Source organism: Saimiri boliviensis, chromosome 5 (genome assembly GCF_048565385.1).
Source record: "Saimiri boliviensis isolate mSaiBol1 chromosome 5, mSaiBol1.pri, whole genome shotgun sequence".
Lineage (NCBI taxonomy): Eukaryota > Metazoa > Chordata > Mammalia > Primates > Cebidae > Saimiri > Saimiri boliviensis.
Window position 1 is genome coordinate 34,935,401 of NC_133453.1, and position 26,465 is coordinate 34,961,865.

General features: G+C 47.0%; 1 protein-coding gene across 3 annotated transcripts in view; it reads right to left on the minus strand.

Moving 5' to 3' along the window:
• Positions 1-26,465, minus strand: part of NRP2 (neuropilin 2) — a 117,190-nt gene that overhangs the window by 42,605 nt on the left and 48,120 nt on the right. For all 3 annotated transcript variants that reach the window (XM_010336410.3, XM_074399190.1, XM_074399191.1), the window contains 5 exons: positions 14,958-15,102; positions 11,887-12,236; positions 9,540-9,684; positions 5,580-5,696; positions 2,308-2,448 (listed from right to left, as the gene is read on the minus strand). In XM_010336410.3, coding sequence (XP_010334712.2) covers positions 2,308-2,448; positions 5,580-5,696; positions 9,540-9,684; positions 11,887-12,236; positions 14,958-15,102 — 898 coding nt within the window. The remainder of the gene's footprint in view (positions 1-2,307; positions 2,449-5,579; positions 5,697-9,539; positions 9,685-11,886; positions 12,237-14,957; positions 15,103-26,465) is intronic.

Here is a 26,465-nt window from a genome sequence, read left to right on the forward strand (position 1 = left end):
AAAGGTTGGACTTCTGCCCGCTTTGTGAGCTTGCTCTGAAAAGCCCTCCCAAACCACAGGGTGTAATGAATCAACTGGAAGGAGCACAAAGACTAGAATTCCCAACCAGTAGCAAGGGTCAACCGTAGGGGCTTTCAGGTGAAGGCGAGGACTGGATGAGGAGGAGGTGGTGGTGAACGGGTGAAGAAACAGAGGTCCAGGCCAGGGTCAAAGGAAGGTCACTTAACTCCCCTAGAACTGTGACTCAGTAATTGGTGGCCTTGTGGCCTGGGTAGGGCTGCCCTCAGACACTCCCAGAGTAAATATGCTTTGAAGAGTACAAGGGAGGAGGCCAGAATCATTAGAATGAACCTGAGGACAGACACTGAATAAGAGCCACCCAAGCTCCCCAGCCTGCAGAGGGCCCAGGCTATATATCCTTTTATTCAAAGTGCCTTTGCTGAGATACATACAGACACACACACACACACACACACACACACACACAGAGAAACCACAAACACACTCATGCACACATTAACACTAGAATATGCACACCTACACAGACCCCCACAAACCTTCTTTACATTCGGATAAAACATGGGGGTTGGGAACAACCATGAATTAATTGGATGCAGTCTCAAAGGAGTGGAAATGAAATGAAAAATCCAGGCTGGGTTATAAAAATAAGTATTTTTTCCCAACGTGCAGGAGGCTCATTATATTAATTAAACATTATTGCAGTGAACAGAGAAGGGAGGGTGATGAAGGCTGGACTGGGGTAAGTGTTCTCTTCTGTTGCTTGAGGCCATGGTGATCTTCAGATATTAATCTCTCTGAGCACTCAAATGCTGAAGAGATAAACACTTGAAATATGAAAATGTTTTTCTCCAGATCAGGCACTGTGACCCTCCGGGGAAGCAAGTGTGGGCTGTGTCAGGAGGCCAGCTCCAAGTGCTCTCCTAGCGTCTGTCCTACTACCGCCCCTGGGAAGAGGGGACATGCCAGTGCTTGGGGTGAGAAGCAGTTCTAAGGAAGCCTGCAGAAGGGAAGACCCCTTCCCCCTTTTATTTCCTAGCTTTTTCCCATTGAACCCTGTCAAACTCATCTACTAAATTTCCAGAATTTACCCCTCTCTTCTCCAATGCTTGTGGAGGTCTCAGGCCCAGGCCAGAGGTACAGAATTCAGTCACTGAGTGTGGTGCTGGAGCCGAGGTGTACCAGCCTGTGACAGCTTCTTGTCAAATGTTTTGCAAGCCAGTTGTTAAATGTATTCATTAGTAAAAATTACATAAACTTATAATTCAATAAATTATATTAAAAAATAAAGGTAACAAATCCTCTGAACCCAACACTTCCTAGTTATCTTAGTACATTTTATGAGTATCTATACTTCTGGGATCATTTCTGTCTACTGTATTTGCATGATGGGAGAAAAAAACGATATAATGCCCTATCACTGACTTCTCAACTCTGTCTCCAATGATGTTGTGTTGGTTGCTTAAGTTGAACCATGGTGAGAGTATTTACACCACTGAAAGTGACAAACATTATAAAGCAGGTTTTTTTTTTTTTTTTTAAATCTCTAAAAAGTCTATTGCTAAACATTTACCACCATACTGCTGTCAAAGCCCCTAACAGTGGAGATAGCAGACAATTCTTGCTTCTACCTGTTTAGAAGGGCTAGAGGCAACCCCTTCTTGTCAGCAGTGCCAGGAAAGGCTTCTGAAATCTGGCTTTTTGAAACTAAAAGGGTGGGCTTAACAATGTATCTAGGACTTCCAGCAATACCCTTCTAGAGGCCAAGTGCCAGGCAGCTCTGCTAGATACCCATGGGCATGGCAGCATTCTGGCCCCTCAACTTGACTTGCTATAGAAGCAATGGCACCCGAAGAGATGTATCAGCCAGGTTCAAGGCCAGTGGTCTCCCCATGAGCCATTTTAGGAACAGTACCCAGCTTGAAGTTGACAAGGAGCTCTGTGATAGTGGCAGTGAGTGCTGGCTGTGGGAACAAGAGGACATTGACTCGCTCCATCTCCTAGGGCCTCCCAATGGCCCCTTCTTTCTTTGTCTTCTTTCTTCTATCTTGGCTTCCCCTGGTCCCTCCCAGCTTCCAGGCTGTGCTGTAATCACAGGAGAGGCTGGAAACCACCAACTGGCTATTCTGTGAGGTGACGTCTTGAGCAAAGACTGTGGTGGTTTGTGGGCAAAGAACAGAGGATTTCTCTGCGGTGGGAAGTTATGAGGCTTATGAGGGAATCTGGGGTTGAAGAATGTGGAACAGGCTAGCCTTAACTCTTTCATCTCTTCACTCACGGCTGGCTTACCTGGAAACGTCCGGTCGTTTGGGCTAGAGCTGCTGGTCCAGGTGGTCCGGAGCCACTTGGCATGGTCATACATCCAACCACAGGGCTCCTCGGGGAAATCAAAGTTGCAGTTGAATCCCGAAGGGAGCTGCAAATCTTTGTCTAAAAGGGGGAAAAAAATAACCCAAAGGAAGGCAAATGAAGTGGGTTCAGAGAACAGCCACAGTGGTGCTATTTAAATGGCTGGCAAGGCCTGAGTGGAGAGCAGAGAAAGAAGTGGCTTCCTTTGCTTATTCATTTAACTCATCTTGGCGATCACTGGCTTTCGGGTCAGGCTTTGGTCTCATCCTTCCCAGGCATGAAAGCCAAGTCTGCCAGTGGTTCCCATAGTAAGCAATTATAAATGAGGCCACCAAATGGCTTCAGGCTCTAATCAGCCTCTTCTGTCCACCTCGGAGAGCAGACAAATGTGAAAACTGCTGTTTCCTAAATGCCAAAGAAGAATGTCTCCCCAGTGCCTTGGTGGAAGGCTGGCTCCCAAAAAAAGTATTATCTCATCTCCTGCCAACCTGGCTCTCAGAGGAGATGGGGCAGCCCATTAGCATCCAGAGAAACTGAAATGCCTGGGAGGTTCTGCCCAGTGAGGAGAAAGTGACCTCAGAAACAAGGAAGGCTTGTTTGCTACGCTTCACCTCTTTGTGATCCGTCTCTATTTCTGAAGACTGGGACAGTTCAGCAACTCCATGGGGAGGTATGCCCGGTGGGAAGTTTGGCATGTTAAGAGCAAATTGAAGGGGCCAGACCAGCCAGCCGCTCAGCTCTGTGCTGACCAGCAGGAAAAATAATTTCATATCGTGCTGGATCCCTGGAGGCTGCGACCCCAGGGAGGTGGCGAATGCTTTCCCCATGGGAATCTAAGAACTAATGACACAATGGTGTCCTGTCTGCTTCGGTGGTTCACCTGCCTAAGCCTGAAGACAGAACCAAGAGAGTTTCTGCTGAGGTTCCACCCAGCTCCAAAAATCCAGTATGAGCTCATGCCAAATATGTGACTAAGTGGAGGTGGTGTGGAGGTGGGGAAAGAGGAAATGGGAACCCAAATTTGGATGTTTGTCGGCAGTGGCTGTGGAGGCAGCGGAAAAATGCTGGCCAATGCTGGTAGCAGGGAGGAAGTGGGGTCTCTGCCCTTCTCACTTCCCTTCCCAGGGTTCTTAGAGAGGAATTTCCGTGGGGAAGGCTCAGAATCCAGGTTAGGAAGTCTAAAGGGAGCCATAGACTGGTAGAAACAAATTACTCACCATAGGGGTGAGGAGGGCTCACCTTTTGGGGGGCAGGGCACTGCTGGTGTCAGAGGGAGGAGGAAGATTGCCACCAGGCCCTGTGAATGCCTCCCCTTTCCAGGACAGGATATTTAATGTTTGCCCACCCTTGGCCAAAGTCAGCTTGAGTTGAGAAGAAACACATGGAATCTATTACAGAAACATCAACCTGTGGCTTGGAAAAGCCAGGCCTCAGCCCTTACCATCCCCTTCTCCCAACAATTTCTGAATTTCTATTTTTCCCTTTCAAAAATATGAAGTAATTCAATATAGCATAATTCCTCTGTAATGTTTACATGCATACTCTATCTCAGGAACCGAAGTCTACAAAAAAAAAAAAATCTTTTGCAAAAAGAGAAGGGAGGAACCATCAAAGAAACCTCAAATGAAACAAACCACTATAAACGGGAAAATCATATTAAAAATAAACTTCTGAAATTCTGCAGCAGAATCCTTAATTTTTCCTTTGATTGTCGTTGAGACAGAACCTCCGCTCCAGGTTCCCCGACAAGCTAACTCTGCAAATCCAGTGTTGTATCTTAACTCCCCATGCTTCCACTTTTGGCTTGCACACTATCTAAAGCATGTCTTGGAAGATTCTCCAACTCTCCTTCTCTCCATAAAACAAAAACAAGTTCATTAAAATGTCAGAATTCTGTATTCAACTAACCCTGACCAACAGCGTCCCCCACCCACACAATAATATGAAAGCACAGTCCCAAAAGCATATGAATTAAATTACTGCTTTTTCATTCACATAACTTCAGCATTTATTTCTGGCTTTTCTCCCATTCTTCTTTGTAGCCATTTTCTGGAGTCATCCACTCCATCAGTGCAGTTTCTCTTCCTGTCAAATGGCTGTGCTTGCAGGTTCCAGAGATTCCGCCACCCATCTACTTACCTCTTTATGTCTCCATCGCTTCTCTAGTCTCTTTGCCAGTCTTCCCTCATTTTGTTTAATGAACATTTAGTAATGATCACTAATTTACTGTACGTTGAGGCTATCAAGCTTAACAGTCTAGCCAAAATGCCAGGTGTCCCAAAATTTGTGGTTTATTAGAAATGTCCTCTTACTTGGTGACCTTAGCAGTATGATTTAAAATGTGACTTACTTCTGGGTTCTGCCAATTATTGTTTTTATCTGACTTGGATATGCTCCGAAGATAAATGAAAGGAATGTAGATTTCCCATGTGATGAGACCCATCTAGAAATACGGAGCCCCTGAGTTTTGAGGGAATGGTTGAAGATGCCTTTTTACATTTCTGCCTTTGTCTCTCGTGTGCACTCCAGTTACACAGGATACAATGCGCTTTTTTTTTTTCTTTCTTTCTTTCTTTTCTTTTTTTTTACTTTTTAACTTATTTATTTCTTTTCTTTTTCTTCCTTTTTTTTTTTGGTGGGTAAGTGATGCTGCTAAATGCACTATCTCATAGAATCATCACTGTTATACTATCTCAAATTAGTGGCGGCGAACGACACAGGGAAACACAATTAAGTCACAGTTAACTACTGAATTAACCCAACTATTGTGCTTCATGGACCAAATCACCCTGCTGACCGCCATATCTTCACTTGGCTGTAGTGTACAGACACAGCTTCACAGGAAAAACTATCAGAGCTGTGAATTCTAAGGTTGAGAATGGTTTTCCTTTGGCAGACAAGCAAGATAGTGAGGCCTCAACAAATGAGACTTCTTAAAGGAGGAGGAGTTCTCTTTGGAGGCATCCTTGTCTCACCTGAGGTCTGGGTTCACAGCAATAGGGCTGTACTGGTTGTTAAACTATCTGAATGCTTCTATGTTGGTTGTAAATAGCCACTGTCCCAAACCCCTGAGTATCCCTACCTCTCTTACCCCTTCCCTGAGATCCCCTGGATCTCTGACCCAGGGGACCCCTCGGTTCCTGCCCAGCCACAGGCCAGCTCCCACTCTGACTAGTCTGCACCCATGCCATCTGGATGCAGGATGTGCTTACCATCCTCAAAGCTGCAGTTCTCCCCACAATCCGTGGCCTCCTCCTCTAGGGGATAGGGGGTGGTTGTCTCTTCACTCTTCACGGTTGGTCCCAGCGTCTCTACTGTGGGCTTGGAGTCTATGTAAGGGCAAAGGAAGAGAAGAGAATGCTGCAGCAGCCTGTGTTGCAACCCAGCAGGAGGAAGATGCCAAAAATGAAGCTTGGGCTTTTAGAGAAGGCAAAGAAGAGGCACACATGTGCACAAAGCTCTGCAGTCACATCTGTGTGCTGTCAGTGAGGCTGGGCATCGCCCGAGTAGAATGAGAATGGCCCTGGGTTGCAGAACCAGCAGGGACGGAGGTAGGGACCCAAACCCACGTTCTTTACTCCACGGTAGAGGCCCAGAGGCTAGCACAAACAGCCACGTGAGACAATAATGGAGGTGGGTGACAGGCGACGCTGACTCCCAGGAAGGACCAAAGCATACTCTGGTTCATGTTTGCACAAAACTGGATGGACGGGGCTATGGATTTAAAGGTTTCAGACTCTACATGGTGAAAGTGATTTGGGGCTATGCCTTTAAGTCAGGGTGGCAAATTCAAATGTTTCCTGGATCCAAACACCTCCTGTAAGTGAGGAGAGCAGACACAGGTGGTGGGGGCAGGGGAGGGTTGGAGAGAGAGGAAGTGGTGACAGCTGGGATCATGCCTGCTTGGTTTAAAGGAGACCTCCATGACTGGCTCCAGCAGATTGGTGCCTGGAGGGGAGGTGGCCCAGTGTGGCCAGGCCAGGACTTCCAAATATTTCCTCCTTTCCTTCCACCAACAAGAAGACCAAAATCCCTATGTGAAATCTCCAGACTTTAAAAGTTGGCAGCTTATTAAAAATGTTGTACTAAGAAGCATGCCTTGAACCCTTGCTAGGCCAAACCTGGCTGCAGGCAGTGGGCTGTGACCTCAGCTCTAGGTGATTCATTCACCTCTTCATTTGCTTATTTGCTCATGCCCGTCATTCATCCAGCAACTATGGAGGGAGTGAATGGAGCTATGAGTCAGGCCCTGGGTGGGGTGAAAGGGGTTCTAGAAACCTGTGCTCAAGTCCATGTGTTTTGGGGTGGTGTCTTCACCCCAGAGCTGTCCTTCCACAAGACCACGGTGTCTTGTCCCTCTCATTTCTATACACGCTCTTTTGCACTATTGTATGCGATTAGGCGCCTTTGTCAGGCACCCTTCAGGATACCATTTAATAAAAGCAGGAGCCGGAGGAAATTGCTAAATACACTGAGTAGCTTTTTCACGGTCGACTTCCCACCTTTCTGCTATTAAATACTACGCACATAACCTTTTATACTTCCCTCGGCCATGTCTGCCTCTTGCTAACAGTAAATAGTAAATAAGCTCGAAGCGTCCTAATTTGTAAGTTCAAATTTGTCACTGTGTCATAGAAACTCAACTGTAAAGCAAACTACAAGGTGGGAAGGCAAAACATAATTATTTGAAACACAAACAAACCGATGGACAGGTGAAGCAGCCCTGTGAAATTATTTGGCGGCAGCAGCCCAGCCCAGCCCATTACTTTTCCTGTTATCCTCTGGGATAGGGATGAAGAAGTGAACCAAGGATCGGTGGGAGAAACAGATGGAAATTTGAAAAGCAAACATAGCCGCGTGACCTACGGAGAACAGTTTCTGGAAATGTTAGGTAGCAAAATGGGTCAGCTGATTGGTGTAGAGAATGTTAAGCCCAGGGGCTGTGAGGCACCAGAGGGCAGGGCGTGTAAATGAAAGTGGAGGTGCGGGGGGAACGGAGGCCTCGTGTTTATACTGTTTGTGCTCTGTTTGTACTGGGCTCTCCGAGGTAACTGCCCATCAAACAGCAGCGCTCCCCCTGAAATTGAAACCAGATGTCAGAGACTTCAAAGGAAAGGAGGCTGGGCAGAGGGTAATGCTCCTCAACTCTGATCTTCCGAGGAATGGCCAGGCAGAGCTTTGAAATGAGAAACCTGTTGCTGACCATCACCGGTGTAATTTGGGGCAGGTTGGGGTTGGGAGCGGTGAGGAAAAGAGGTCATTAGCAACTGTCCCGCTGGCCAGACTGGGAGGGTGCGGCATCAAAGGGCAAAGGATAGGGAGAAGAATGAGGTGGCCTTCAACCAGCTGAGTGGCCTCTGGCAAGTGGCTTCCACTCTCTGGGGAGCAGATTCCACTCTCCTTGTCTATGAAAGAGGAATTGGGCCAGGTCTGTGATATTTTCCAAACCACATATCACTCTCATCATGGGATTGTAGAATCCATTGAAGAGGTCGTGACCAGCATTTAAACATATCGACTATAATATTTTGGAGTGCACTTCCATGGTTAAGATGACCATTGCTTTGGGAACCTTTTGTTTCAGTTACATGTGCTCATCATAACAGGTTTGCTGGGTGACAGGCAGTAGTCTAAGCACTTCATATCCATTCGTTCATTTAATCCTCATAATGACCCTAGGGCAGGTGTAGATAGACTACTGTCATCTCTAGTTTTCAGCTAAGATAACCAAGGCGCCGAGAGACTGACTTTTCCAAGGTTATGCAGCCAGCAAATGGCAGGGGCAGGACTTGAACTTGGCAATCTGTCTCCAGAGTCCAAGCACTCACCAATATACCGTACCCACACGCACAACTGTGTGTGAGTGTTTATAGGTGAAGCAGGTTGTGAAGGAAATTTATTTTAAATTGTGTATCATGGGCAGAAACGTGTGAAAGCCACTGGCTTAGAAGCTCCTGGATCCCCCACAGCACTGAGCCCGATTCCAGTGCAGTCATAAATGAAGCCAGCTTGTACTGGCGGGGGGAGGTTTTCCACACCTGAGAGAGGACAGGTGACACACATTTAGCAGGCTGCAGGGAACTCTGGCCTCCTCCCCAGGTAATGGGGACTAAAGTGTCTCCTACGAAGATGTGTTCGCTGGGGCTGCCTTCAATTCAAAAGTGAGGAGGCTAATTTGGGCCGATTTCCCAGCCCGTGGGCCTCAACGGGGCTTCCCTGAGCTGCCGTAGCCAGCATACAGGCAGCATTTTTCTCCCTAGGAGCCAAAAGGACTTCTTCGACATGCCCTTATTAATCCTTCACACCATTCTGCCGGCTGAGCCCATGACAGGTACGGCACAGACAGGAAGACAGGGACACCTGGGGCCCTGGTGGAGGAGGGCAGGGTAGCTCAGGCTGGTGGCTGCTCTGGCAGGCCCTGAGCCCCAGTGGCTCCCACGAACTCCTTTTGGCAGGCGTGAGTGAGTAGCGAGGAAGAGCTGGTGCCAGCTCTGCTGAGGGAGGAGGGCCCGTGCCCAGAGGAAAGGAAGGTAGGGTCTGACTCAGAAGGGCAGGGCCCTCCCTTGGAAACCAGGAAGGGTGGGCACCCTCAGTGGGCCTCACCCTCATTTGGGAGGATGAGAGGTGTTCCCCGAGGCCTGGGCCACCTGGCAGGAATGAGCAGGACCCTGAGAAGGAGTCCTGCCTGCATCACCTCCCTGCAACAGGGTCCCTCCCGAGTAAATAAATGCCTTTTACAGATGTGGCTCTGAAATGAAAATGAAGTCTCTTAGCCACTGACATCTGGAGTCCAGATTCAGACATAAACCGATTACTTTATTATCATGAGGTTTTTTTTCTTCCCTAAATCAACAGCCACAGCCCTCTGGCCTGAAGAGCCAGGGTCTAATTGAATTTGGGTGGGTGGTGTGTGGTTATGATTTGTTTTTGAGAGACTCAAGTTGGAGAACTGAAATGATCCTTTAAAAAAGACAAAGTGCAACCCTTGAGAAACTGTCCTGAATCCAGAGGCTGCGGTACCTGTGGTCTGAGGCAGGAGAACACAGCAGAGGTCTGCAGGTTTCCAGCTCCTGGGAGGGCTGCCCTCTCCACACCCCTCCCAGGGCCTCATGGGATGCCAGGGTCAGAGGACCATGTGGGTGAGATGTAAAGAGATGGAAGTGTCGTCTCACCTGTCCAGTCACAGCCCAGCACCTCCAGCCGCATCCCAATCCCCGCCGGCGACCACCGCTCCGGGTATACCCGCACGTACTGCGCCGGGATGGGATCGAACCTCCGGATGTCAGGGGTGTCGTAGTGCATGTTCCCTTCGAACAGCTGCAGGGAGAGAGGCCACTCAGCCCTTCTGGCGTGGGACCCACTCCCTATCACCTTCCTCCCTTTCCTTCCCCTTCTGCTCTCTGCCCTGTGCCTTCAGCCAGGAAGGCAGCTTCCCGGGTGATTCCTGGTCACTGGGACATTCCAATGTACAGAGGCTTCATTTTCAGACCAAGGGTTTTATTCATTTGGCAGATAGTTAGGGACCCAGAAAGATGGAAAATAGGGAGTAAACAAAGGTGGCAATTTCCAGGTTGTGTCTTTTACCTGGTGACTGAAATGGAGTACCTGGGGAAGAATTTGGCTCCGAATGCATTATCAGCTGATCTTGGCTAGAGAGAGGCAGATGGATGCTGTGTGGGCAATCTTTGAACTGCTCCGAATTCCTGGTCTACCGAGAAAGAAACTCTTCTTTTCCTAATGTGTGAAAGCCTCAATTGAGGTAGCCCAGGCTGACTGATAGTTCCTAACTCACTGAGCACCTGACGGGAAAATGATCCCTTTCTTTTTTAGGCCAATGACACTGTCCTCTGGTCATACATCGATAGTCTTAGACTGTTTCCCAAACCTTTGTTTAGGGGATGCACTCCTGTCGAAAGAAACCTCACATGGAGTCGCAGTACATAAAACTGATGACGCGGGGAACAGGAGCTGCTTTGGTGGAGCTGGATGGAGGACCAGCCTAGAGTACACTTGCAGACACTCATCCGGGGGAAGGACAGGAGTAGGGTGGCCAGGCCCTGCAGCTGATTAGCCCCCAGGAATCCTGCAGGACCACTCCAGTTGTCAGGATGCCCTGGGTTCACAATTCTGAACAGGAAGCACTGTCTCGGATAGGGCTGTCTCTGACAATGGCAAAGATCAACTCCTTTCCCAAGAAGCACCAGGCTCAGCTCTCCCTGGGGAAGCCTGTGGTCCAGCTTCTGCTGCATCGATGCAAGGTTCCAGTGACTGAGCCCTGAGCCTTTCCAAGCCTCTGGAATTGAGAACTGGGGGTTTACCTCAGCATCATAAAACCTCCAAGCTAGCTCTTGCCTCTGTATTCAGAATGGAAACATTTGCTTAGCAAAGGTAGCCCAGAGACAGGCAACACTCCTTTCTTTTTTAGGAACCTGTTCTTTTAAGAAAAACAAGGGGTAGCTAGAAATAAGAATCAGAGAGCCTGGCCTGCCAGGAGACAGAGCCATGATGCCTCCTCCCCTTCTGGGACTCTTTGTGTCTGTATTGAAGGTTGGTCTTCACTCTGGTGGCAGGAGGGTAAGCTGTACTAGCCTGAACTTCTGGCTTGGGGTGAGTTTCTCTTCCTTCTCTCTTGCCTCAGTTTGAGAGGCAGGAAAGATCTAAGCTGTCAAAACTAGGAGAACACAAAGGAATGCAGCGACATTCAGAAAAACATCATTATTTTTGGAAGTAAACTCTAGTTTCTATAGCTTGGCCTCCAAAAAACACATCCCCTTTAGATGTCTGGCCAATTTCAAGGAAACTTTAGCTGAAAGAGTGTATAAAGAGTGTTGAACTTTATAAAAAGGCAGTGTTCAGTGGTGGTTAGGCATTTGGACTTTGGAGTCAGACTTCTGAATCGGCTCTACCACAGGTGAACTGTGTGACCCTGGGCATGATGACAAGCATCAGTTTATCATCTCTAAAATGGGAGTGACAAAAAGATCTACTTTGCACAGATGTTGTGAAGATTAAAAAAGGAGTCCAGGCCAGGCGTGGTGGCTCATGCCTACAATCCCAGCACTTTGGGAGGTCGAGGCAGGTGGATCACTTAAGGTCAGGAGTTCGAGACCAGCCTGACCAATATGGTTGAACGCCATCTCTGCTAAAAGAACAAAAATTATCTGGGTGTGGTAGCATAGCCTGTAATCCCAGCTACTCAGGAGACTGAGGCCGGAGAATCGCTTGAACCCAGAAGGCGGATGTTGCAGTGAGCTGAGATTGTGCCACTGCACTCCAGCCTGGGTGACACAGCGAGACTCCATCTCAAAAACAAAGAAACAAACAAACAAACAAGAGTCCAAATAAGGTATTTAGCATAGTGTCTGGCACAAAGTAATCTCCCAACTGGTATTTGTTTTATTGGATTTCAGGAGTGGGATGACAACTGTTTAGATGAGACATCAGCATTCTCAACTCCCTGCACCCTGCTTAGCCTCCTAGTTGAGGGTAAGGTTACAGAGGCCTCCAAGAACAGCCTACCTTTGGCTGCTGGGTCCTGGGGTCCTGAATGTATTCCCAGTCCTTGCCATTTAGGCTGTAGGAGACTTTGAACTTGCGTACAAACGCCCTGGATTCCCCTGCAGTGATGCTGTCTCCTCCGCGGGCTCCCTGGATGATGACACCTTTCACAGTCTTGGGTGTTCCCAGATCCACCTGAAGCCACTCCTCACCCGGCTGGGCCTGAGGGACTCGAGGGAACCAGCCCGAGCGGCTGCTGACCAGGCGGGCTGAGCTGGGGCTCCAGAGGTAGTCGTGGATGGAAGAGGCAGAGATCTGGGAGTCCGCAATGAGGCCTGAGAGCATCCCCAGCATGTTGGAGCAGGGGGCATCTGTAGAGAGGAGAGGAAGATACCAGAGGTCATGGCTGACACCTGCTAACCAGGCACTATCCCCCATAAGGAGAAAGCTGCAATAGAGCCCAACTGTCAAGTACTAAGTCAGCACTGATTTCTTCGCATGGTGAATGTGTAGAGCACTGTGGTGACGAGCCCGGACTTGCAGATAGACTGCTTTGCTCGTGTTCACACTGCCACTTACAGTCAGATGACCTTGGGCAAGTTATTTAATTGCTCTTTGCCTTAGTTCCCTTAGATCTAACGGGGAGCTAATAGAGGTGCCTACCTCTTGGGGGCTGTTGCAAAGATTCTGTTAGTTACTATCTAATAGCTCACAGGACAGTGCCTGGCATATTTAAGTATCAAGTGGCCATTAACTGTGCTTACAGCCCTAACCAAGGACTCTCAGAATGTATGTCTGCACATCCCTGTGGATGACACTAGTCCCCACTGACCCTCTTAGGGACAGTGAGCACAGGGGAACTCAGCTAAGCATTGAACTATTTCCTAGTGATCTTTTGCCAAGTAGAAGGAAACCTTCCTGGCGTCAGTATCAACTCTTTACTTCCATATGTGTTATCATTGCTCTTTCCTGCCTCGGATCCCTACACACGCTGCTCCCATGACTCAAAATGCTTTTCCCTTCAGTCATCCCCAGACTAACATTCACTTACCCCCAAGCTCAAGCGTCATATCCGCAGAAAGGCTGTACCCAAATTTTCAATCTACAATAAATTGGTTTCATTCAGAGCACCCTGCCCTTTTTCTTCATATGCTTGTTCTAGTTTATCCAGTACTTGTGTTTGTTTATTATCTATCATGCTCCCTAGCTTGAAAGTTCTATGATGTCAGAGACCCCATTGATTTTGTTCCTGTCTCTATGTCCCATTCCCAGTGTGGGCCTGGCACATCAGATGTGTGGAGCAAATGACTGAGTGGAGAATGTATGAATAAATGACGTCAGGCAACGCAGGGTTTATAGTCAGCGTGCATTACATCCTTGCAAACTGAGCTATGGATAAAAAAGATCCAGGTTGTCTCCCTTCTTCAAAATCACTGGTTCTCTCCTTTCAGTCTTCCAGAGAATGAGCTTTACCTAAATCTTTGCTGATGGGCCTGGAACAGCAACAGGAAAGGGACAGAAAATAGTTCCCTAGACAGGATTATTATGAACTGATCCCATTCAAAGACAACAGGGTCTTTGTGTAAATGTTCTAAGAGCAGAAAATTTGAATTGAGAAAATGTGGCTTCAGATCCTGGCTCTGTCACCTCCTAGTTGGGTGACTTCGAGCAAGCTATTTAGCTTCTTTGAGTCTAGGCTTCCTCATCAGTCCCTGGCCCACCTTACCTCACAGGATTGTTGGAAAACACAGGCAAGATGATGAACAAGAAAGGCAGGTGGAGAGGCAGAGATGGAGTAAACACAGGTGTTTTAACTAGAAGCCTCAAACAGGGTCACACTTGGAGCACTCCTTGTCAGAGCCGGAATGATTAGGGGAAAGGCATGTGGTTGGATGTCCACTGAAGACAATTCCAGGCCAAAGAGGCAACTTGCTGGCCCTGGGCTGAGCCCACAAGATAAAGGGGATTGGTCTGTCCATAAATGTCTGGGGCTGATCCAGCCGTCACCATCTCCCATCTGCACCCCCTGCATTAGCCTCAACTCCCACTCTGGTCTTCTCCAATCCACACACCTTGGTTTTCAGCCCATATGCTGTGTCCACACCCCTTACCTTTTCTTTTGGTCCCTCTTGCCACAGAGCCATTGAGAAAGTTGACCATTGCCTGGTGTGCTTTCCCTCCCCTCTTCACTAGGTCATGTCGGTTATTTGCCTTCTAACCTCACCTCAATCATCAACTCCTCAAAGAAGTCTCTCTTTCCTTGAGCCCCTGGACTGGGTCAAATCCCCTACAATACACTTTCAAGGACCACAAGCCTCTATTTCCAGACATTGATCATAGTTTTGATTTTACATGTATTTATGAGTTTATCAGTATATCTGCCCAACTTGTCCATATGCCCACATAGAACTGAGACTGTTGTACCTACCATTGTATCCACAGTACCGTGCACAGCTCTTGGCTGCTGTTTGAGGCAGCAGAGAGTGTTATTTGAAAGCAGGGGCTTTGGACTGAAACTGCCTAGATTCAAACCACGGCTCTAGCTCTCTAAGTCTTGGTTTCCTCACCTTTAAAGTGAGGAGAATAATACCTACAGAGTCCTTATGAGGATAATAAAAGATGTTACATCTTACGTGCTTAGAATGAAATCTGTACATAGTTACCATTCCATAAATGTTAGCTATTAATAATAGAAATCGTAGGTGCTTAAAAAATATATGCCGAATAAAATATTTCCTAATGATCGTTTTGCCAAGTAGAAGAAAACTCCTGGTGTCAGTATCAGCTCTTTACTTCATATGTGTTATCACTGCTCTTTCCTTCCCACATGCTGTTCCCATAACCCAAAATGCTTTTCCCTTCAGTCATCCCCAAACTAACATTTACTTACCCCCAAGCTCAAGTGTCATATCCACAGAAAGGCTAATGAATCAATGAATGAATAAAAAGACAAACTCTGGTAGAGCTTGAGTCCTTGAGCCAGTCTTTCTGGGAAGGTCATGTAGTATAGTCATGCTATTTGCATAGAGTTGAAAGGGAGCAGAGCCTAGGACTCAATCAGCACCCCAACCTCGTTGGAGCCCCCACCTCACCTGTGACCCTGCAGCCGAAGAGCTCCAGCCGGAGTGCGATGCCCGAGTGCCAGGTCTGAGGGCGGATCCTAACAAACCTTGTCAGCAGCGGAGCGTGGAGCTTGTTCAGAACCACCTCAGTTGCATCGTTGTTAGCTTGAAATACCTGTAGTGTAAGATGCAAAACCGTCTTATTGAAACTGCTGTTTGTAGCTCAGCCACTTGAGCAGCCTTTGAAGGAGATGGGAAAGTTCTGTTGAATTTTCTTTTCATCAAGCTTAAAAATAATCCATGGGTGTGTTGTTTTGGGCTTTTTAAAGAAATACCATAAAAAAATTATTTTCTCACACTGCTCACTTGAAAATCATCAGGGGTCTTCCCAGAAACGTTTAGAGGGAAGGAAGATTTTGCCTCTGGGCTGAGAGCAGGTAGAAGAAGGAAAACACTTGAGAAGCTAAGGAAGAGAGAGAAAAGTGGAATATTCATTTAAAATGAAGTAAAAATGCCATCTTTTAGGGCTACCAGACCTCACTCACTAGCTTGAACTTGACACTCTCTCTTCCTTATGTTGCAGGAATCTAGGAATATTTGCAGAGTATTTTATAATTGTTGTTTTTGTTAGTTACCTGATGCCACGCCACCCATGAGTGGGTGAGATGATGAGGGGGTACCTTCTCCCTACAATGGCCCTACGTCAGTCAACACTTTCTTGGTTCTCTCTGATCTTTGTGGTAGGTCAGGATTGCAGACAGTCCTTCAGAGTCCTGCTCCAGCTTCCTCTCACTGTAGTCCCACCCTGTAATGAAATCCATCCCTGTCCCCATCTGACCAATATATCTCTTATGGGAGGGAAGGCTTTTTGAAACAGCTTCTGATCCAACATGGTGGGAGCAAGTCCTGGCTTTCCAGATGGCCCAGATCAATAACTGCCATATGGACTTTATGCTTTTTTGTGCTCTCTGTTAAAAAAGAAAAAAAAGTAACTGGAGCAAAGTATATGTGAGTTTCTCTTGGTTTTCTTGAATAAGGGTGGAGGGAAAAACCAACTAACCAACCATCACTTCTAAATCATACCTGTCATAGCTATAACAACCAAGGGACTCTGTAAATCTGCTTATAGCCAACTCTGCAACCATCAGCAATTTCTTCTGCTTAGGAGAACTAGATGCTTCGGCTCCTGATATTCAGGGCATGCCAAGTGTCTGGGGACACCAACAGGGCTGAGACAGAGGACTGGGGAAACTGGTATATTTGAAGACTTTTCAGCCAGATGCAACAAAATACCTTTGAGTATAAACAATTATGTCTATAATATCCCAGGAGGTAGGTATTATTATCTCCACTTCATTGGATAAGAAAACTGAGGCTCAGAGTGCCTGTCTGGATCCAACATCCTTGCCAAGTTTTTGGGCTTTAAGCTTGTAGTTTCTTAGATAGACTCATTTCTTCTAACAAACTTGCAGATTCGTGTTAGTGGCTGGGAGTCATGGGGCTCTTAAAGTCTCCAGGCATGGCCTGAATGGAAGTAGGGTCACCATCCAGTGATGTGTTCCCAGTGTGAGTTTATAACCCCACCTTAGAATGGCTCTGAGTAATGGCAAAGGGCAGCAGAGAAGTCTAGAGCTCATCGACAACACAGTCCTCTCTTCCCCGTGAACTGTGAACTCCGTCATTTAACAACCCTACCTGCTTGCTATGGTTAAAAGTTAGAGCTATTTAACAACACACCACTGAAGACACCATACCTTTTGTAAGTAAATGACGGGAAGTATCCTGCTGAAGACAAAAAGGGAAGCCGATTTTTGCTGGTCCAGCATATTCAGTTTAAACCATTGCTCTGGAGCTAAATCCACCATATCTAGGGGTGCCCCAGCCCACCCAGCTTGCTGCTCCCTCCCCTCCTCTGGGAAGTCCTCCCACCTGGGTCCTAAGGTTGGCAGCAGGGAGCACCCAGGAAGAACCTGTTGGTCACTTCTCTCTCCCAGGTTCGATTTTGCTGCTTCCTGTACAGCGATTGCAGGTGAGGAGGAGTAAGAAGAATAAGTTAGCAAGGAAAGAAGAAGAGCCCAGGAAATGGAAGGAAAGAGAGTTAGGGCCAGATACCCTGGAGAAGGCCCAAGGGGAGCGGTGCCTGACCCTGCTTCCATCGTACTGACAAAGGGCTCCCCAGCTCTCAAGAAAGGGATAGGGGAACTAGATCCAAGGAAAAGAGATTCATCAGTTCTCTGAGAATTAAGCATGAGGCAGAGGCTTTCTGTTTGTTTTTGTTTTGTTTTGTTTTGTTTTGGCAAGGAAGAAGCAAATGCAGCACTTTGCTTATTTCTGACGGGTGCTGTGAGCAGCAGCGGGGTGCGGGGGCTGGAGGGGGGTGGAGTGGGGCTCCACTGGCCTGCTCTCTGAAGATGGTGACGGGGACTGTGTGTGTGGTCACCATAAGGAGATGCTAAGGAGTTCATATTGGGAGGGAAAAAGCTTTACTTGCCACGTGAATGCCTAATTGGAAAGTTGAGTCGATCTGAACTTTTAACACTGCTGCTAATCCACAGTATACACACCACGCTGGTACCGTTTAGAAACACAGCATGTCTTATGTGTTTTTAATATCCAGTTTTATCTTATCTGACCCCTGCATTTCTCAGCCTTGGCAGGCAACACTATGAGACCTTTTCTTTCCTCCCTCAGTGAGTAAATGATTGTGTATTTGGGCTGTCTTTGGGATGGTGGTGTGTGCGTGAGTGTGGCTCATGTGGGCATGGGAGTGCATGCACTTGTGTGTATGAGCCGGGGATGGGGTCAGTCCTCCCCGGGATATGCATGGTCTTAGGCTCTGGGTGAACCCCTTAATCTCTGCCTGTAGTAGCATCAGTCAGGAAGGGAGGCAAGCACATGGTTTGTGTCCCTTAGGCCATCTACCTGACTGCTCCCATTGAACTTCACTCAGCCCTTTCATTTTGCCCACTCTTGTCCCATCCTTAAATCAAATGAAGGATCTTTTCAGCTTAGCTTCAAATGACCCTTCCTGTTTCCAAGCCTAATTCCTCAACTGTTTGCTTGTCTGCTCTTGACTTTGTGTTCATATCCGCCCTCTGTTCTCTGGACGGTGAAGGAATGCCATCTCATTTGACTTTTAACACACCTCTCACTCTGAGTGTGGTATAGTAGGGAAAACAACGCAGAAAAAAACAAAACCCACTACTGAATCAGAAGCCAGGAGCCGAGCTCTGCCGCTAATTAGCTCATAAGCGTGGGCAAATATCTCCGCCTCCCTTGGGCCCCAATTTCCTCCTCTGTTAAATGAGGGGATTGCATGAGTTAATTTGTAAGGTTCTCTCTGGCCCCCTGCTTCTAAACCTTCCTTCACACAAGTTTTTGTGGTTTGAGCTGCTCTCACAGTGTCCACTTTGCAACAGGGCGTGTTAGTTCCCTGTTGTCCCTTACAGCCTAAGTGCCTTTGCAGATGATTGCTGTGGATTGTTTCCACACTTTGAATAGTGCCCAGAACACACGGGGAGTGCTCTATTCACAGGGCGAGTATACCTTGTTGATGTGTTGGTTCAATAACAGTTCAAATTATTAATAACAAAGAGCAATGAATAACAACGCCTTAGTCCTTACATATTGTCTTTCGCCCAAAGATATCAAAGTGCAATTTATGAAAATCCATTTTTAATGAAATATTAAGCAGTTTCTATTTATCCTGACCCAATGGGTTTACAAGGTCTCTATTTTTCTCCCTGCCTCTCCCCTATTTATAGCTAGTAAATGCTATCATATATTATACATCTTTATGACTTTCTCAATGCTTCTGTGGTTTTAGAATCACCCTTCATATGTTTTCTGATCAAATTCTCTGAGATGGCTTCTTGGCTTCCAGTCTAGGCATTGCAAGGTAAGGGGTTGTGTGCATGGGAAATGACGCCAGGAAGCTGGTTTTATTCCCTATCCCCTGACGACTCACTGAATCACTACAGGCAAATCAATAAACCTTAGATACCTTGGTTTCTCCTTCAGAAAAATAAAGTCGATAAAAGGCTTGCAGATAGACACTTATGTTTACCGGCCCTCCCTCCAAAGCCTGCACAGCACCCAGGACAGATATGAGTGTGGAAGTCAAGTAACAAGTATTTGTCACAAGTAACAAATGGGTCTTTGCAGAGGTGGGAGAGTTCAAGTTCTAAAAGCCACGACTACTCCCAAGTCTCACCTTGAGGTCAACAACTTTCTGACCATAACTTTGCAGTGAGGTATCCACAATGCTGAGAAAAATCAGTGGGTTGCCTTGTATGTTATACTAAGATAGGCAAATATCAAACAGAATGATCGAATGTTAACATCTGCTTTAGAAGCTGGATGTCACAGAGGACATACATTTTAAATTTATTTTAATTAATTAATTTTTAAGATGGAGTCTTGCTCTGTTGCTCAGGCTGAAGTGCAGTGACACAATCTTGGCTCACTGCAACCTCCGCCTCCCAGGTTCAAGCAATTCTCCTGTCTCAGCCTGCCGAATCGCTGAGATTACAGGCACGTGCCACCATGCCTGGCTAATTTTTGTATTTTTAGCAGAGACAAGGTTTTCTCATGTTGGCCAGGCTGGTCTCAAACTCTTGAAATCAAGTGATCCACCTGCCTTGGCCTCCCAAAGTGCTGGGATTACAGGTGTGAGCCATAACACCTGGCCCATTTTTTATTAATTTTAAAAGAACAATCTTACTGTGGTTGTTTACTACCCAAAAGAAAATCACAAGTATGATCAAGGTGACCCCAGCTTTCTAATGATAGTGTGGATTATGTTGTAATTATTAAAAATACGTGTGTGTGCGTCTTTAAAAAGAAGCTATGTTGAACATAAAGATTTCTTCAAGTGCGTCTCTGCAAACCAAGTTTGAAAGGCAATTCAGGGCACAGAGTGGTCTGGATCATCCATGTGGTGCCGCTCTGAATTCTGAATATAATCCAGCATTTTTCAATTGATTCTTGAGACCTCTGGTTTCTTTTCAGTAGCACAGAACCTGAAAACCATCAGCGTTTCCTGGATTTTCTAATTGGCACCTCTAGGGAATGGGGGACCTGCCAATTAAATCGGCTGCTATCCAACATCCCAGTTTGATTGTTATCTACATCCCCAGGAAAAGAAAATCCGTGCATTTTGACCATGCCTGTGAGTCCACATGGCATGGACACCATAATTCAATGTCATTCATATATATATATATATATATATATATATATATATATATATAATGTAAAATCTAGTAAGAAACATCTAGCCAGAACATATCACTGACGGTTTCTGAGGCCATCTTTTCTCTTTTCACCCCATTTCTAGCTCCAGTCACCTCTTCTTTGCTGACCCCTCCTTAGTTATCTTTGAAGAACACTCAGTGACTGGCATAGCTGAGGAGAGCGAGCTTTGTGGCCTGCTTACCTCTAGACCTCCAGGTAGAGGGATTTTCTGCCCAGCCTGAAGCCTTTTCCTATGTACCATTAATCTTTGCTATCAATACCCAAGTGCCCAGGACAGTGTAGATGCTACCTGTCATCATGCCTCCCTCTGGGGTCTAAGAGGAAGATTCTGTCCGAGTCTTTGAGCTCGCTGGAGGAGAGACACAGCTGGCTGTTTCTCCCTTCCCCAGTGTGGTGGGCCCTTTGGCAGGCAAACGCAGCCTCTCCTTACGTGCGCCGCCTCTCATCTGAGGAGTGCTTCAGCATGCAGCCAGCACACTCCCATCTCTTCATTACCTATGGTGTGACCTACTGTTTACTCCTATTTTGCTGTAAATATCTGAAGTCAGCTAGCTCCAGGGACTGCAAAGAAAGCAGGGAAGTTTTTCAAAGACAGCACAGTGCTGGAGCCCTGAGGAAGACATTGTAGACGAGATGTTCTTCTTCTTTTTTAAAATAAATATTTCTCTCCACTAATAAATGTTTCATTGCCTCCAAAGTTCTCCCTTTCAATTTACTTGGCACAGACACTCAAGGAGGAGGAAAACAAATCAGGCAGAAGAGAAAAGTGGCAGGAACGCAGGGCAGAGGCTAGGGGAAACCAGAAGCATGTTTTAAAAACTAGTCTCAGAAACAAATGCGCTGACTCATCCACTCACCCTGACTGCAGATCTGTGCCTGTCCCCCTCCCACCCACTTCCCTTGCATCTGCTCTAAAACCTACCATTGGGTCTACACACAAAAATAAATTGCTAATCAATGAATGCCATCCTGTTTAATTAATTTGTTGCACCAAACAGGCAAGTGAGGGGAGGGAACTGTTGCACTGGGGAGGCAATGGTATAAAGGCAAGGGGCTTTGCTTGTTGTTTGTGAATCATGGTCCTGATCTTTCTCCTTTAAAACTCTCCTTTAAAGACAATTTAAAAAATGCGTTTTAAAGCTTCTTTCATTCTAGTGGATGTGGGAACTTAGCCAGATATAGAGTCAGAGGCATGTGTGTGTGTATACATTTTATATATATATATATATATATACACACACACACACACACACACACACACACATATATATATTATATATATGTATATATATATATATTATATATGTATATATATATATATATATATATATATATATATGTAAAATGTATACACACACATTATGTGTGTGTATGAGAGCGAGAGAGATTAAGAGAAGCTAGGAATGCCGGTAGACAAAGAAGCTCTCTAACAACCAAATGCACATTTTGGACTCTGATGACGTCTGCTCTCATCCTCCTTCACTTTCGGGCAGTTTTTGTCATCAGGCAGCTTTCCTACAGGAAGGAGGAGCTAGAGGCACAGGGGCGGCTGCATTCTGGGGGGCGGGGGATGTGTGCATCCCCATCTGTGTGGGCCTGCGGGGCCGCTAGATTTACTGCAGGATTATGTTACCCCATCGAGACGCTGAGCCCTGGAACACAGCATACTAACAGGATTAGGGTTTCAGGATTTGAGACAGGAACGTATCAGGGAGGAGCGGGGAGGAGGGCAGTGCAGGGATGGGCTGGAGAAAAGCGGGGTGTGGGGGAAGAGCACGGGATCAGAGCAATGAGCAGGCTTGTGGGGGAATGGCCAATGTCCTAGGAAGATGGAAGGAGACACTAGGACTTTCTAGGACATTCTAGCTGGGCAGGGTGAACCCTCCACCCCTGGAAACCTCCTAACACAGATGTTTGGATTTTTTTTTAAGGAGGCACCTTTAACTCCCAGGTGGGCAGATTGAGGGAACCGAGAGTGAGGATCCAAAGGCCTCTGCCATCTGCTTGCCTTTTCCAGTGGAGGCTCTGCAAACCACCGAGCAGGGACAAGGTGACATCAGAGAGCAGGACAATCTACCAGGTGAGGCCTTCACTCCAGTGCTCATCTACATTAGTTGGGGTTGGGGCAAGGAATGTGATTCCTCAGCCCAAGCAAAATCACGGCGTCCTTCCACACCCCCTCCGTGTGCTCCTTATCACTGGCCTCTGTGCACATCGGGGGCCTGGGAGTTTAACATCAAGGCTATCAGCGCCAGGGAGGCGCGCCTTAGCTCCTGGAGACAGTTCAGCACCCACGGGAGCTGGGTGATGCTGGCCGCAGGAGCCTGATAGAGAAAAGGTTCAAGCTTCTGTATAATGAAATTTTCCCTGGAGCTTCCTAAGTGGAGAGGCGAAAGGTCTGAGCTCATCCCATGGCAAATGGATAAAGGACAAACTTAATTACCTAGGGCACTGGATTCTTCTCAGTTATAATTGAGGGGGTCAGATACACTGAGGGACTTGAACTTGGAAGGGGTATCAGCCCCCCTCAGAGCACACACAACCGTGGTTTGATGATGCCGTTCTATCCGTGACTTCTGAAGGCTGGTGTCCATTACAGTGGGAGGCACTGTCCTAAGCTCACATACAACAAACAAAATTACTACCACAAAAGGAATAAGGGGAAGCTCAGCATCTGCCAGGAGGTTTAAAAAAAATTTATTTTTTGAAAATTCAGCTGATCAAGTGGAGCCATAACTGCACCCCTAACAGAACAATGGGGCTAGGAAAGATAACATTTATCTGAGGCAGCTCCACGCAGGCTCCATCAGATGCAGGGAGAGGTCTGGATGACTTATCGTGGTCCATTCCAGGCCTATGATTTTAAAAGAGGCCCATAAATATCCCATGGGGCCTTCTTACTTTTTAAATTGATAACTTGCTTCTGCTCAAGAATAGCTTTGTGGGTCTACTACATTAATTATATCCGCGGAGAGCCTTCCATCTACAGAGCTCAAGGTTCATTGCCGATAGCAGCTGCTGCGCCATTCCATTTGGACTGGGTAGAAACACTGAGGCGTGGAGCCACTAAGAGACATTTCCAAGGTCATGCAGTGCCCTGTTTTAAGAAGATCTGAAAATAGACGTCACATGCTTCTAGCTGTTAGCCAACTGATTTGGGGGTTTGGTTTTCTGACGCCACTCTCTCTCTCTTCCCAAGTCTCTGATTTAAAAATGATTTGTTTTAATTTAGAAAATAAATACAGGACAGGGGATTTTTGAAGTGGAGTGTTTGTTTGTTTTGAAGGGATGTGGCCAAATCAAACAAATGACAACTCCTTTCAACTCTCCATCCTCATGATTCTGTGGTGGAGCCCAGCTCCACAACAATGAGCCTAGTGGGTTAAGCCATGTACGAGCTCATCCTACATGCAGAACTTCACTGGAGGAGAGGCTCTCCAGAACAATGGGCACCTCTCAGCCCTTAGACTGAACATTTAGGAAGCCAATTTCCCTCTGGATGGAAGGTGAAGAGTAAGGCCTAAGTCAGATCGTGGAGAGCACCAGCCTAGATATCCAGGTCCGGTGACCAGGCGCCGTCCACGGAGGCTCCACAGCTTTCCAGTCCCTGCCGCAAGGCACTTAGTGTCTCAGAGCTCCAATTCCACAGTTGTGAAACACTGTGAAACTCTCTAGTGACTAAGCTGGTGCCTGAGGATTTTCTGAGTCCCTTGGAGGTCATCCTTACATTAATGTGATGAGCTCATTGCATTCCTTCCACTCCTTACGGGGTAATTCTGAAAACTCTTGGACCCAAGTCTTACCTCATCTCTATCTTCACCCATCCAGCCTCAGTCTGGCCAATTGCACGTATTTGGAGCCCCGCAGACTTTCTCTTTTAGCCCCTATTTCTCCCAAATACATCAGAATAGCCCAGAAACACTGGGACTAAGTACCAGAGCTAGGTCAACAAGGGAGATGCCAGTGTGTACCAAATGAGGGGGAACTGAAGATAAGGGCTTTTGCCTAGACAAATAAGGGCAATATTCTCTCTCCCCTGTCCTGTCACCAGCTGTGGTTCCATTCCTCAGGCACAGCCTATCCCCCAGTTCTGACTCATGGAACCAACATCTCAGGAGAGCGGGACCGTGACCACGACCCTGTGCTTCTGAGCTCTTGCCATCGCTCTCCATGTGCCCCTCTTGATATGTATGTACATAATTGTGCCTGTAATTATGTACACATACATGAACTTTCTACTGTTGTATTAACAATGTCGTGTCTACATCTGCAGTGTTACTAACATAGCTGGGGAAACCAAAAGCAGTAGTTTCTGCTTGTGGTTTCTGAAGAAATGTATGCAAAGCAATTTGTATAATCTAAGGGAGCACGTGGGTTGGATATGGGTTCCATCAGGCAGATGAGCTCTCTGCCTTGTGGTTATGCCATAAATATACATAAGGCAGGCCCACCCTATGTGAGAATCATAGGTTCCATATTTATGGAATTGGATAAAAATTTGGGATGTGCTGTGCATGTGGCCTGTGTAACCAGGTTGCACGTTGCCAGAAGGAGACTTGCAACACCCCAGCAACAGTGTGACCGGCCACTTTCTCAGAGGTCACATGATAACCTGTTACATGGGAAGAGACCAAGGAAAGGCTGCTCCCTGACTAGGGGAGGCTGGAAAAGAGTTCCTTAGTCTTCCTCTCTCCCTGGCATTCTTTCAGAGGCCTAAGCCTTGCCACAGCCCAGCGAGGGTCCGTGTTGTAAACAGTGTTTTGCAAAGACATAGTGCAGCCTTCCCCCACTACCTTGAACACTCATTAATCTTGTTTTTCTCGGACTTCCCAAATTCTCCGGTCTTTGACGTGCTGCATTGGTGTTGACAGTGACCAGGGAGTTGAAATCGAGTTCCCACATTTCTGTCCCAAATGTCACAATCCCTTCTTTCCTCCCTGCACACTGGAAAGGCATTTGCAAACCTTCCCTCCGCACTGCACAGCAGAGCAGGCGGCTGCCTTCATCTCTGCTTTGCTTTTCTGCTAAGTCCTGTTGTCTGAATTTCACTTTCAAGCCCACCACTTAGCACCAGTTAGCTTGGCACAGTGCCCACCATCCAGCGGCTACAAAGAAACTCAGTGGTGGCACTCGGCGTGGATGAAGCCTCTTCCTCCGCTGCCCCTGAGTCCTCTCCCCACCCCTTGCCTCCCCCCATGCCATCAAATCAAACTGCGGCAGACTTGACAAATCTATTTGGCACGGTTCACTCAACTATTTCAACCTCAACAGCCCAGAGAGCTGCACTGACGCACCGTGAATGGGGCGGAATCTGCACATTAAATACAGATACCTGAGTGAAAGATTGCTAATGAAGGGGCAGCTGAGACCATCCTTGCAGGAGAGACAGGGAAAGCCCCCTGGTCATCCACCACACCCGCAGTGGGGCGAGGGAGCTGGGAGAGTGGGGCAATGCCTAATTGGCAGGCTCTCCATTTTCCTGCCTCCTTCTAAGTACACAGAGGATGAATTTCTAATGGGGAAGAGAAAGGGCTTTTCCTCTGTCCCAACTCCGTTTATTTGGGCAGGACTAATTCAGTAAAACAAAAACAAAAACAAAAAACCTCTCAAGTTACCCCTTGGCTCTTGGGGAAAGAAATCTAGCCAAGTGGGGAAAGAGGAGGCAAAAGAGAGAGAATATGTCCACTATGAAAAAGCTGAGAAAAATAATTCTGAAGACCACAAAGCTAAATTCAATTTTCAGGAATATCTTCCCTGAAGAATGAATACCAGGGATAAAGCCAGGGAGGACAGCATTCTATGAAAATGTGCAGTGCTAAGGTCTTTCCAAAAGCAGATTTCCTACAAATGATGTTTTAAATAGCATCCTGGTCCATCTGCATGCTTTTAAAACAGCTTATGCTACAGTATCCCTCCGGCCTGGCTGCTTAGTCATTACTCCTGGACAGGGAGACAATCAGGTGAGCCTTGCTCCTCTCCCCAGGGACCACCCCTGCCTGGCTTCTGGCCCTCATCTTCTAGCGGAGCTTCCGAGATCAGTTTATAAATGAAAAGGGTGGGGTGGAACCAAGTTTCAGCCCCCAAGCTCCTGGCACCCAGTGCCAATTCAGGCTGGCCATTCCCAACTGACGCTTGGCAAGTCTTCCTGAAACGAAGTCAGTGAGAAACCAGACCTGGCCCAGCACACCTTTTACTTGCTAAGTACCTCACTTTCTTTATCGGGGAAATTGGGCAGTTGTGTGCATGCGAGTGAGATACCTGGTAATATCCAGAAGCCATGGT